The sequence below is a fragment of the Geospiza fortis genome, unplaced genomic scaffold (genome assembly GCF_000277835.1).
Source record: "Geospiza fortis unplaced genomic scaffold, GeoFor_1.0 scaffold403, whole genome shotgun sequence".
Classification (NCBI taxonomy): Eukaryota; Metazoa; Chordata; class Aves; order Passeriformes; family Thraupidae; genus Geospiza; species Geospiza fortis.
Window position 1 is genome coordinate 4452405 of NW_005054336.1, and position 14040 is coordinate 4466444.

Consider the following 14040-nt stretch of genomic DNA (forward strand, 5'->3'; position numbering starts at 1 on the left):
ACCCTTTCTCTGTGGCAATCTCCATTTATTTTCTCTTAGCAATTCCACAACTTTTTGTATCTTCTTTTCCTCTGTCTACACATTTTTCATTTTTCTTATTTCTAATGTATTACCACAAACACGGTTTCCTTGACTCCCTCAATCTCCCAAACTTCAGATTTGCCCTTATGCCTTTATGTCCTTCTCTGTCTTCCAGTTTGTTCCCTCTCTGATTTCTCCTTTAAAAAATCAGAATTGCATTCTTGAAAATCCCACACAAATTTCCTTTGGTTTCATTTAAACCTAAAGATTCCTCTGAAATCCTAAAACTTTCCCCTGGGTTCCACAAGTTTCTCTGTACTACTCCTGACATTAATTTCTCCCTCCTCCATTTCCCTCCCAGTGTTCTGCACAGCCCAGGGACAACCTTTTACCTTTTATCCAGAGGGCAGCATGGCTTTGCTGATTTTGGGGATTGGGATGTTTTTTGTTTTCCAATGTGGAGTTTTCATTTGGTTTGGGATTTTTTGGGGGGCACTGGGTTCTTTGTTGTTTTTGTTCTTTTTCTAATGTTGGCCTCCATATAGTCTGTTAAAATAGTTGATATGTCAGTGCAAACCAGCTTATCTTTATCATTAAGGGATGTGGGAGAAGATGGTCTTTCAGAACACAGAAAAAAACTGTAGAGTCAATGTCAGGAACCACTGTATTAATGCATGGCTTGAAATAAAATTGTGAGAGCTAGTCACAGAGGGCTACAGTAACAAAGTGAGTTCTATGAGTCCAGATAACAAAAAAGATACTTCTGTACCCCCAGTTCTTCATTACAGACTGAGACTGTAAAGGCTGAGTCACTCATTCCTTATGCCTGTGCTGTGTAACAAAAGTTGATATCCCTGTGTGCACCAACAGTTGTTTTCCAATGCTATTACTCAAACCATAAAGGATGTGATAACAAAAAGCTCCAAGACTCTCCCACTGAGCAGTTCAAAGGTAAAGCATGTGAGGAGCTGCTGTCTTCTAAAGGGCCGCTTCTGTGGCATGGTTTTGCTGAACAGGAGAAAAGCTGCACACCCTACAAGTGTTTAGGCTGAGAGATGCTTCTGGGAAATTGTAGGATTTTCTGCTGCTGTAAAACATTTGCTTGTGCCAGTCCTAAAGGATGACAAGTGCTAAAGCTCCATTTTACAAATTCCTTCTTGCTTTGACATATCAATGCAGGGAAAGGAGAGCATGAAATCCTAAAATCATTCCTGGTACTACTTCAGGGCTGGGGGTAAGAGCTTCTCCTGCAGCACCTGAACATGTTTGGACTTTCTTTAGTGTATTTTTTTTCTTTTTAAAGAAATAAACAACTATGACAGCACTTGTTCATTATAAAGCAAGAAATACATGTTTTGCAATGTGGTGGTGTTTAAAGAGGACAGCTGGAAGTCAGAATTCTTGTTTGCCCTCTTCTGATATTTGGAAACAAAAATAGTAACGTGTGCCTGGTGAATTTAAAGTCTGATCTCTAAGAGACACAATTGCAAGCGGCCTTTATGAACTGAGAAACACGAACTGGGAAGACACAATGGAATAGATTGTACCTTTATAAAGTGGAGTTGTAATCCAGTTTGTATGGAAAAAGAGAATGGAAGTTGTGGCCTAAACTCTACTGAGTCACAGCAGCTAACACAATACAGCGTAAGTGACATCCTTTCTCTCAAAGAGGCTCAAGGCTCATTGAGTCTGGCAATTCAATTACCCTCTCAACCCAGGAACAACCCTCCTCCCTTGTCCCTCTTCTACTTCAGAGCTCAGGTCTAATGGCAGAACAGCCAGAACAGCTACATTGTACATGGCCTGTAAATATCTAAAAAGCCTCAGGCTTAAGAGAACAAGAATCCCTGACCCTTTATGATTGCTATAGCCATTTCCCAACAAAACAAACCACATACAATAGAGCTTTTTAATACCTGACAAAGTAATTCATTTTCAGTTTACTGCTGTCTAAATATTCCATATTAATAATGAATCATGTTTAAATAAATACCTGCATGCAATACTGCTTACACAAGGATAAGGACAGGGAATTTATTGAACACAATCTTCTCTAAACAAGTAGAAGGGTAACCAGCTGAAGCAAGTTTCTCAAGTGGGTGATGAGAGATTCAGACACGAATCTTCAAGAAGTCTAGAAAATGCACCCCAATTCCCTGAATCTATTGACCTCAAACACCTGAATGTTCTATGTTTCACCTATTTATTTCTTCTAGAAGCTATCATACATATTTATAAGCTTTTGGATTAGAAATGGAAGTTTATTTATATGATGAAAACAGCAAAAACAAATTTATCATTCTGAAAATTATATTCAATGACATGCAAAATATCCTTGATCATCTTAAGCAAGAACTTCAGTGACAATAATACAGAAATTCTCATCAAGCTGAATATTCAGACTGCTGAATGATAATATCTAACTTATTATTTCAATAGAAGTTCAGCAAAATGCATAACAGTGAAAAATTACTTACTGGTTCCATTTAAAACTATCAAAATTATAAATTATATGTTTTACTGTTCAAAAGCACACTATTCTTGTCTTCTATCTGCTCTAAAAGCGTATGGCGCAGGTACCACCACAGCAGCAGAATGAAAAAGCAGAGGACACCACAGGAGCAGCCATGGTAGTGGGCTCTTACACAGATTCTGCCAGGTCATGATTTCAGGTGAATCATTTCAGCTTTTGGTACCTCCCCCTCTCAACTTCATCTTGTACCTTTGACAGAAAGCAAGGAGTTTCAAAATTCAGTAGTGTAAAAACAGCAGTACATACCTACAACTATAAAAAAGATGCCATTAATAAAGTAAACCATAAGAATTTCCAATAATTTTCTGAATAACAGGATTTGTTATAAGAGATATTTTATGGCAAAGGCATCAGAAACCAATACATGAAAAGGAAAATTCAACCCAGCAGACTGCAGTCATCAAGTCAAGGCTGGGTTCCCTCTGCACTGTTCGTTTCCTTAAGTTGCTTGGGACATGGATTACAGGAGGCATAGCCATTGACATAGAGGCTACAAATACAGAATCATAGACTGGTTTGGGTTGGAATGGGACCTTGAAGACCATCCAGTTTCAAATCACCTGCCATGGGCACGCACTACTCTCTAGCCTTGTTTCTCAGCCCATGAATTCGGCTACTTGCTAAGCATGTCCCCCTGGGGGTTTTACTAACTTCTAATTTTAGGAAGTTTCTTCTTTTGGTTTGGTTTTCTGGCTGTTTGCTTTTAAAGTGAGCATTAGAGTTGTTGCAGAGAATTGCTTCCACAATCATGCCATGTAAGATTTCTTCTTGTAGGGTAAGGAGAGAAAGAAGAGCATAAAACTGTACATAAACTCAAACTTGAAACTTGAATTAACAGAAGCAGTGCTGATTTACACATGCAATTTTCCATTCTAACATCTTGAATAGCAGAAACCAAATATCCAACTTTTCAAAGCTTCCTGTGTGTGAATGTTTCCTGCTGCTTACACAACAACCAGATATAAACATGAAGTAAAAGCAGCTACCAAAGTTGTGTTGTACCTTTTATCATAAGTTTCAGAGTGGATACAGAAGATATTGATAGGTAGGGATACAGTCCAAAAAGACATGCTATGATTACATTTCAGTAATCTAAGATACTTTGTGCTCTCCACAAAAAAAGTTGTATCTACTGAGAGAATCGTACTAAGCTGCAACTCTTTTCTAGAGCAAGATACTCTGATAAAATACCGAGTGATCAGGTCACCTACTCAGGGCAAAGCCAGTGTCTTACCCTGCACAGGCAGCTCCAGGAAGATTCAAAAGTCATCATCAAACAACCCAAATTCTGTAGGATTGATCCACCTCACTGATCATCTGACAGGTTAAATCTGCCCTATTAGAATCAGTAAGCATGTGCTCATTGGCTTCAGCAAGGCAAAGACTACTTCAAACCTTCAAGGCAGTTTACTAATATTATTCCAGTATAGCATTGCCAAAACACAACTCTCAAAGCTCTGCAGTCACCCCACTTTTATTGTCTCTGCTCTGTAACAAAAACACAGAATTCAAAATTAATCTGCCTTTAAATAACCCTTCCACCAAGTTACAAAGGGACATTATATGTTATCTCCTGCCACGTAGAACTGCAAGCCTGACTTTACCTTGTTTGCAATACTTGTGATGAATGACTTGATGTCCAGATTAGTTGGGCAACTCTTCTGACAGGGGGCATCTGCACACTTTAAGCATCTAGGAATAAAAGAAAATGTGTCAAGGAGACATGGAATACAAGTGCTGCCAATAGCAAAAGTTTTTCAAGTTAACTTGCTAAAAGATAAGTCACAAAGCAATAATGCAAAACACTTACAAAGAATTTATATTTAAAATCTCAAAGTACTATGTGATCGTTATTGACTGTCATCAACACAGATTAGTTATGTTTTGTTGACTGCACTTTACATAGGAAGGCAGAGGGTACCATTCACAAGCTCACAGACAACACCTGTTGAAGTATTAGGAAACCCTCAAATTACACTGAGGTAATTTTTTTCCTTGGAATGCATGGTTGCTAAACTTCTGACCAGTTCATTTTTCTATTTGAAAACTCCTGTGCTGTAAACCTAAATTTATTAACTAAGTTCTGGAAGTCTCATTATGGACTGAATGTTGGACCATCAGACATATAAAAGCAACAGTATTTCCACAAAGGAAGGAATTACTTTTTACTGTATGTCCAAAGAATAAGAATAGCTGATGAATTTTCAAGTCACTTTTCTATGAATTTCCAGTGATAAGTCTGTGACTTCTGAAAACAATTCAGAAGTCTTATACACACCCCCAACCAAAATCCCGAAGACCTTCTTCCCGTCGTTTCTAATGACAAAACCTAACTAAGCAATAAGGTGACAAAACATCCTAAGTAATAAATATTGATCTTATGTTTCTGCATAGTCATACATGGGGGTGTGATGATCTGGTTCCTTGCACCACTCCCATCTAAGGACTAAGTCCTCAGGACAGTCTACACAACTTGCATTAAGCAAATCTTAAAAAAAGATAAAAGTCAGCTGAAGGAGTAAAATGGTTCTCTATTAGGCACAAAGGTATTAGAACACAGCCTTGGTTTTATAGATCAATGATTATCACAGGTCAAATGCCTCACTACTTGTCTCAGAATTCATTAGGTTATTCCAAATGCTCTTTTGATACTGATTTAGTAACAGTCAGAATTAATGTAAATTGTGGGTTTAACAATGTATGCAAAATGAAATAAAATTTGGTTTTTACATATTATTTGAACCCAGATACTTACATAAGTTCCACAAGTCTACCTTAATTATTTTTATTCAGTGCTAGGTAGCAACATTGTGGAACTGAGTATTTTAAAACAGAGAAAAGCTGCAAGAGGCCAGTGGACTATATACAAAGAAATTAAGATTACATTAAAAGGAAATAAATGACTGGAATACCTGCAACAAAACACTGTCCTGACTTTGTCAATCACACATATCAGGGATTTTTTGTTGTCGTTATTACAGTTAAGGGTGGAATAGGAGAGAAGGGAAAGCTAGTTAAGTAAAAGATTAATTAGCTTTTCATCTCGTTATTCATTATCATCTAGCTGGGTATTGCAGACAATATGGCACCAGAAAAATTTGAAGGCACATGTGTTAGTGGTTGTTTGGATTTTCTCACAAGACTAGTCATTGAAAAAAGGCCCCAGAGGATATACTTAAAGTAAACAGGTCTCACAGGCTCCAAAAGATGGGAAACCTGCAGAAGCCAAACCTGAGTCCAACACCACACTGGGTTACAAATTCAGCTAGGTGGAATGTCAGAAAAGCATCGGCAGGTTTTGCTGTGGCAGCTGAACATAACACTGCCCAGCACTACCTGTGACAGGTACGTGTTAAAAAGGTCTTAACAAGAGGTGGGACAGGGAGACCTCAAAAGGTTGTGGTCTCTAAGCAAACAAGAATTTCTCTTCTTTAAAAAAAAAAAAAGCAAAGTTCTAGTACTCAAAGCCAGCAAAAAAGGAGATGCACTAGACAAAACACCACTATAAGGACTCAGATGAGCAGTTTGCCTGTGTAGGCAATAAGAAAATAACAGAACTCAAAATCATGCAATTAAATAAGACATCAATTCCATTACGATCTTTTACTCTTCACTTTCCTCAGTGATGTTTTCTTTAAAATACAACAGTCCTGTATTCAAAATGAGAGGAAGCACACTGAACATAAAATGCATTCTGTGGATTATATATAGAACAGTCTCATGTCAAAACTGCATGGCACCTGGCAGGATAAGATGTGTACAGACTGCTCGTTCAGACTAGCAAGCATCTTTACCAAATTATTTCTCTTTTGGTTTTTGAGCTGCTTCACAAATAACAGCTGCTGAAAATGTCAGCTGCTGGGAGGGGCAGGTAACGCAAACTTGAATGTAAGCTTTGGGGAGGAGGGGAGGGTGCCATGAATATGCCAGTCCAGACTTTCTCCTATAATAATACCATCTTCCAGGCACTCTGCAGACTAAAGTGCACCAGGCTGCCATTAATCCCACTTATCACCATGACAGCTCAGTAATTACATGCCTGCTATAGCTAGGTACTGTAAGGTACTGTAGTCCTAATAAAACATCAAGCACTGTGCTGAATGCATGCTGGTGAGGTGTTTTATTAAACTTGGGGGGTTGATCATCAAGTGACATTAGTGTTGACCTATTTTTCTATCTGACAATAAATTATCCTTTGACCATACCATCACAGATATCACAGAGTACATTTACTGTACAAAGGAGCAAAGGTATTGCATTCTGGCAAATCAGGCAAAAAGAATAAATAAAGTAGTAGAGTCACACACCAGAAAGTTATTACATAAATTGCTGCAAGTGATTGATCCTTTCAAAAATCACAGGCAAAACACCCTGCTTAAGGGAGCACACCAACAATTACCGTGAGCTTCAGTTCCACATGCATATACCCCAGTGGAGAAATATTAAGCATTATACTTCCTTTCTTTTTCTTCAACCGTCCTCCCACCCTGTGAAATCCCACCTTTCATTTTACAGGATTATTTTATTACTATGTTTTTGGTTCAAAATATTGTAAACAAATTAGAAATTTAGATTAAATGTTTCTAATTCACCCGTTAGCTCCCAGCAAATTAAATGAAGAGGTGCTGCTCATTACTAAAAAAAACCCAAACAAACAATATTCTGGACTACCTATGGACCTGTGCTAATCTGAGAATATATATCTCAGCATTTCTTTGTAAAAAATATAGGAAAAATCCTACCAACTATCAGAAAACACCCTATATTATGGATTCTTCTCCATTTGCTCATGGAACAGCATCTCCTGTTCAAACACAGGCTGTTTCGAATCTTAAAAGACACCACATTCACTTCACATGCATATTAATTTCCATATAAAAGACAACACCACTGTCTTTGCACTACAGAAGAGAAAAGGAAGCCATAGCCAAGATAATCTTCAGTTAATACTTTGATGTACAGTTGCTGAAATATTACCCAATATTTTATTTTAAAGTTGAAGTATCTGACCAACAGTCCCATTTCCAGGTATAGGCCAGCTCTTAACACACTTTTGCTTCCAAACAAAGAAGGACAATTTAGTTGTATTGTTACCTAAAAATGCAGTGAACTATTGTCTATGTAACTGGCAATAACATCACCTGAAATGCAAGCACATGAATGCTGAAAGACCAGGGGTGAAACAGATAATCTGGAATAATATTCCTCAACAAATTGTAGCTGATAACCCACCAAATCTTCATGTATCACAAAACAGAGCAAATAACCTTTATTATGGTTACCGTTGACAGAGCTTTAGAAGCAAATTGAATCCTAATTCATTTCTGCAGGACACAAACAGTCATTTTGAAAAAAAGTCTTCCAGTTCTAGCACTTGTAGAAATTTCTAAAAATTTATCCACTACTCCAAGAAATAGCCCCAGTGAAGGTCTGTCTGTATGTACTTTCTGAGGCTTTGGTCAATTAACTTTAAGAGAATGGTAGAGCTAACTGCATCCAGTAAATAAGAGGTCAGCATGAACAGGAGACCCAACTTTGACCCAACCAAAGCTCTTCTTGGTTCCAAGTCTCTTGCACCACTCTAAACCCTGAGCTGGGGACAGTAAGCACTGAAATAAGAAAGCTGCATGTCAGGAAGAAATGGATCTATTATTTCCAAATAAATCTAAATCCCAAGTTGAAGGCCCCTTGCCTTTGATGGCCAAGGTGAAAAGCGTTACATAGCTTTTTCTCTTAAGTTCAGTCCTTTAATTACTTATTACTAATCCTGTAGCCATACTCCCCATTTGGTCTTGCTTCTTGCTGTACTGAAAGAAGGTCAAGGACAAACCTAAACTAAGATTTGGACATATATAGACTCATTTAATAAAGTTAAGGGACACCAGGATAAAGATCCACTACTTAAATGGTAAGCCATTGGTGAAAACTTACTGTTGGCAGCTGAAAAAAAAAAAAGCTGCCATTATTTCCCTAATTAAAAACAAACAAACAAAAAACCACACACCCAAAACTAACATTCACAGAGAAAAATCCCACATTCTTTTGTCTTCGTGTTCATTGCATTTCTCAGTGGACAGAAGAAAAGGATTATAAAGTAACTGGGAGATGTTTTGCCAGGTTTAAATACTAAAACACTCTAACAGTTGATACATGGGTCTGATGAGTACCAAAGACAAATGATACAGGAATATTAGAAGTCAAGAAACAGAAAAAAGGAATTCTCACATGCAAGGCCGAGGACTCCGTTGTGCAATGTACAATACAAAGTACAGTTGTGCAAAGAACAATGAAGCAAAGAGAACAAAATCTTAAATTAGAATCAACTGTGAAAACAATTTTGGATTACAGAAAAAACAAATCCAATTGCCAAGAAACATCTCTAGTATAAAGGGCATCAGAAACTGTACAAAACACAGCAATACAGACAAGTAGATATCCTGGTCCTGGATATTTAACAGTGGGTGAAAGGCAGCAGTCTTTTAGGTTATATTGCAGAATGACATGTGAAAAATTCTGTCTGTGAGAAATGCCCGGCCTGCTAGCAATGCACAGGAGCTGTAAGAAACAAAACATTCAGTATCATGTAAATTGGCAATACTATCTCATATCTAAAGAAAGCAGGAAAGACTCCCACACTGTTGCTGTTGCCTCTTCAGTCACCTGAAGTCCTGTAAGCCTTCTGCAGATCCATAAAAAAATGGCACTACTTCTGTGTCTGTAAGTTCACATGACTAGAGGAAGCAAATTTTAAATAGAGGCACTCTACAGGATTAGAGATAGACGTGGCATTGCTGCTGGCAGTTACAGGACTCATAAGGGAGGTGCTTTTTATTGAAGAGAAGAAACGATCAGAGTTGAAACTTAGTCTTTAGACACAAAAACCTCCTACCCTAGTGCAGAATAATGGCACTTACAGACAAGGTTATTTTTGGACACTTAAGAGGTGGTGAATCATATGGACATAGGCTCCAAATCATTCTATTCATCAATGCCTCATCTTTCTCTTTTCTTCTTTGCCTCTCTACACAGTCGTAATTCTTTTCTCATCTACTTCTGAATCCCCTTGGAGTGCAGGAACTCTCCTCTCCTCTTTGCTTCTGCTTGGCTGTCTTCCTGTTTCCTGTAGTCTTTCTTCCCCATTCATCTGAAACTTTTCCACTTCTCTGTCCTGTAACTTTTTATCATCTTTCATCATAACTCCATTTTAATGGACAATGTTGATAATATAATAAAGGAGCCACTGTCTGTCATCAGGTATCAATGACAGTGGTGTAGGAAAGTGTGCACCAGCCATTTTACAGTCCATCTTCTGAGCTGTTGTCAACCACCATTCAGCCCATCAGAAACCTCCATTTCTGCACTAAAGCTGTCATTGCCTAATGTCATGTCTTCTGCATACTTTGGACAGAGCTATCTTGGTCTGTGATCAGACCCACAAATGGAGCCTAGCAGAGGGAAAAGCAGGTTGGTGGGATTTCCTCTTAACCCCTTGCTGAGCAGTGGGAACACAGCCAGGCTCTGTCTGCACTGTACTGTGGGGAGCAGCCTGCTCCAAGACAGTTCACGGGAAGTTATATTCTCCTTTAATTCCTCCTGCCATCTTACTGGGACACAGAATTTTTCACCAATCATTTTGCAATATAACCAAAAAGATTGCTCCCTTTCACCAACTTCATGTATATAACTTGCATATATTACTTTAATTGCATTTCTCAAATTTATAATGTTGCTGAATAAAGTTGTTATATAAATTAGAGGGGTTAAAAATAGAAAACACAGTTCTGCTTACAGAATACTGTAGCACAAAGCATGTATATCAGCTGAAGCCAAATCAGAAAGACTGTTTAATCCTTTTGACATATTAGAAATAATTTTTTTTCTTTATGTTGATGGTGAAAATAATTTCAACCATGCATTACAGCAATGTTAATTCTAAGCATGGTCCACCTTTTTTCTTGTTTCATGGTAAGGGTTATGAAATTGCTGTGTTTTCAACAGTATTAATCAACATTCAAAATTAATTAAATTGTCCCAGAGAAATTATATCTAGTTAAAGGTTTTATTGTTGCCAACAAAATATTTTTATTTAAATCTTGAAGTTTTTAGAGTGACAAAAACCAAATACTTAAAAGTCAATCTCCAACTTCTCTGTTAACACTTGATTAAATTTCACACTACATATTAATTAGTATTTTCTCAATATCATAGGAACACAATATAGTTTCCTGCTTATGACAATAAACTTGATAGCACCCATACTATTCCAGTAGTGTACGAGACACACAAGAAACCCACTTGTTGATGAAACACTGATAGTACCTATTAGACCTCGCACTGTGCTCTTCAAGTCCTTGAAAGCAGCAGTTTACCTGCCAAAGCAGCCACTTGTGGCCCAGCCACACCTGGCCTTATGGAGCTTTTTAAACGGGTACATTTCTGTTCACCACAACAGTGATCCCTTTCACATAAGAGACAGCTGTTACACAATGTTCAATATCCTTTTAATCCTCTATAGACTGTAGACAGAAAGGTTGACAGAACTGACAGTTTTTATTATGGCTTGTCCTGTACACAATAATCTTCTTTCGCCTGGACTATTCTCCCAGAAGTGTTACAGATTTTTTTACTTATATCAAGCATCCTTTCTAGGGTTTTTAGGAGATCAGAAATTAGCTTCATGCGGCATGATTCTTGTCCTGTGTAAATTATCTTTCCAAAATATGAAACACTTGTTGTCTTTCTATCTTAATGTCAACAAAACTCCTCTGGGTTCACTTCAGGAAAGATACACTTCACAAGTTTAGTCAAAGATGTTTTTCTCCCAAAATGCCTTCATCATCTATGCACATCTTAAAAACACCACTCTGTTCAATTATATCAATATCAGGAGCACAAATCTACCATTTATTTGCACTGAAAAAATTGATTAAATTTAAGAATAACATTTATAAACAATCTATGATACAATATAACCTAACTAAAATGCATTAATTGAAAATTTAAGAAAATGTTTTCAATTAAAACTACAAACCCAGAAGAAATGGATTGCCTCATTACAGCACCACAATCAGTCTTACAATTTAGGCATGCCAGCAATTCTATCACAATTAACAGAAGAGTGATTTAAACAAAGAACTTTTGTGGAGAATTAGTTTTGGGAAAGGCAGTAACAGCATAATAAGCTAAAGCTTCCCTTTTTAGGATCTGAGCACCAAAAAATTCCCCAACTCTCTCTTTTTTATCACCCTGCAATTATCCACAGGTCTGACTGAATACTGATCTAGAACCCTGCCACTCATAAGTCAGGCTGCACTGATCTCTGCACACAATGCATTTCCTAACTCATGATGCTAATATTAGCAAGGGGTAGGAAAGTGGGAGAAAAGAAGAAAAGAGAGCAAAAGACCAGGAGGGTTTAAGCTTTGCTGTTGGTGTCACCTGAACATTTGATCCTACACTGGGCATAATCTGGAGGCAGGCAAAAGCAGAAATTAAATCATTGAACTTCAGATTAAAACTAAAAACTTCAAAGGTCTTGATTGCTCTTGCTTTCAGATTCGCAGAAACAAAAAAGAATTATCTGTTTTGGCTGCTACTACAGTTCAGAACAGAGAAAATTGAGAGGTCAGTCACCTTTCCACTGCAAACCTGATAAAGATGCTTCTTCCAATGGAGGAGATAAGTCATTGACCCCAGCTGACCACCTTCTTCCCAGTTTTAAAACTTGGAAAGAAAGGCAGAGTTTCCTTAGTATATCAAGCTCAGTCCTTCCAGACAATGAACACTCTAGTTCATTATCAGACTGCTCTATTTTAATATATGTAGCCCCCAGTGGGACCCAGTCAGACCACTCAATTCCTTATAATGAAAAGGCTTAAGCAGTTTCTTAAGCCAGCCTCATGCAAGCCTTCCAGAAGCGAGCTCCCAGCACTCCAGTGTCCTCACGTTTCCTCACTTAAAATTGCTGCAGCTTCGGATTTGAGAACCATGTGCCACTACTCCTGTCCTTTCCCTCTTTTGGAAACTGCGAGAATTCAGCAGAGGAGTCTAAGATTTAATTTTCTGTCTAGAAACTGCATGTGTACAAGAACTGTCTTTCATCCACTTTTTCAAATGAGGAGGTTTAAGATACTTTAATAAGTGATACTGTAACTTGTTAATATGCTCAGTTATCAAGACCCAGAAAAAACGAAATCTGCCTGCTATTTCAGTTCTGATTTTCTACACTGATAATAATTTGTACATTTTTAGTCATAAAAAAATAATACTACCCTGTTTATAATATATGGGCATCTTTTTAAAAAGGTGGCATTTTCTTTCATGCTTTGATGTTTAGGATAATTATTTGGCTTTGCTTTTCTACCCTAAATTTGCTTAAAAAGTAAACCATCATCCGCTCAGCAAATGGACAGACAGAATGTGACACAATCACAAATCACAGAGGGAAACTAGAGGAGTAAGCACAGAGTAAAAAGAAACAAATTACTAAGAATCAATGTTGCATTCTTTATATCTTGAGTTTAAAGATGTAAGTAACATTTTAATAGTAGATAGTTGAAAATTCAGTCTTAATTATCTGCAAGAGGGAAATACACTAACTCAATAAGACTAAATGATTGGTCTTGTATGTGCTATATCCAAATTTTGTTATAACCACCTTCACTTGGAAAAAATTTATAATATTCACGCATTCACAGTATGACAATATGAATAAATGACATAGCAGAAAGTCACTGTCCAGACTTCACATCATGTGAAATCAATATATCATTCACTTTTTTTTTTAGCTGGGCATCTCCTCCAGCTAAAAAACCGAACCAAAACAAAGCAATAAAAAAAAACCCCACCAAACAAACAAAACAGACAGAGCCTTTCTGTAGATCACCAAATAAATTTAACCCCTGATCCCCTTGCTAACAAGGCTGTCTAGAAGCATCCCACTGTATACTTGTACCTCTTCACAGCTTCCTTCTTCCAGTGCAGAAATCTCCGACATGCAAATCTCCGACATGCAAACTACTTCAGCACTCTACCAGGCACCCCAAAATTAGGACAAATGAAAGAACTGTAGTTAAAATAACAGGACCCAAAGGATCTAAAATATGAAATATATACAAGGATTTTGGAAGGATAACCACATGAGTCTTTTAAAAACAGCTTGATTTCTGAGCACTACAGCATGGGCTTTTAGGTCAATGTATATTGGCAAAGAAAACTCCATCTACCAGCTAAACATAGAGAAGACTGGATTCTCAATGTCAAGAAGGCTTGGGGAGGGTAACTTGAGAATAATCAGTGTTTGCAAAAATAGCACAAATATTTGTTGCTAAAAGGAAGGCGCAAAAATCTTGCATTTTAGGTTTCACCTTTATAAGCTAAGCAAGGAGAATTTTCACATCCTTTTAAGAAGATTATATAAAAGAAGTATTTGTCACATTTCCTCCCATACTGAAGTTAATGGCATAAGAATGAATACATTTTCTGGT

General features: G+C 37.4%; 1 protein-coding gene across 1 annotated transcript in view; it reads right to left on the reverse strand.

The window, feature by feature from the left end:
- Positions 1 to 14040, reverse strand: part of DPYD (dihydropyrimidine dehydrogenase) — a 311278-nt gene that overhangs the window by 238525 nt on the left and 58713 nt on the right. The window contains exon 3 of the mRNA XM_031057867.1: positions 4159 to 4246. Coding sequence (XP_030913727.1) covers positions 4159 to 4246 — 88 coding nt within the window. The remainder of the gene's footprint in view (positions 1 to 4158; positions 4247 to 14040) is intronic.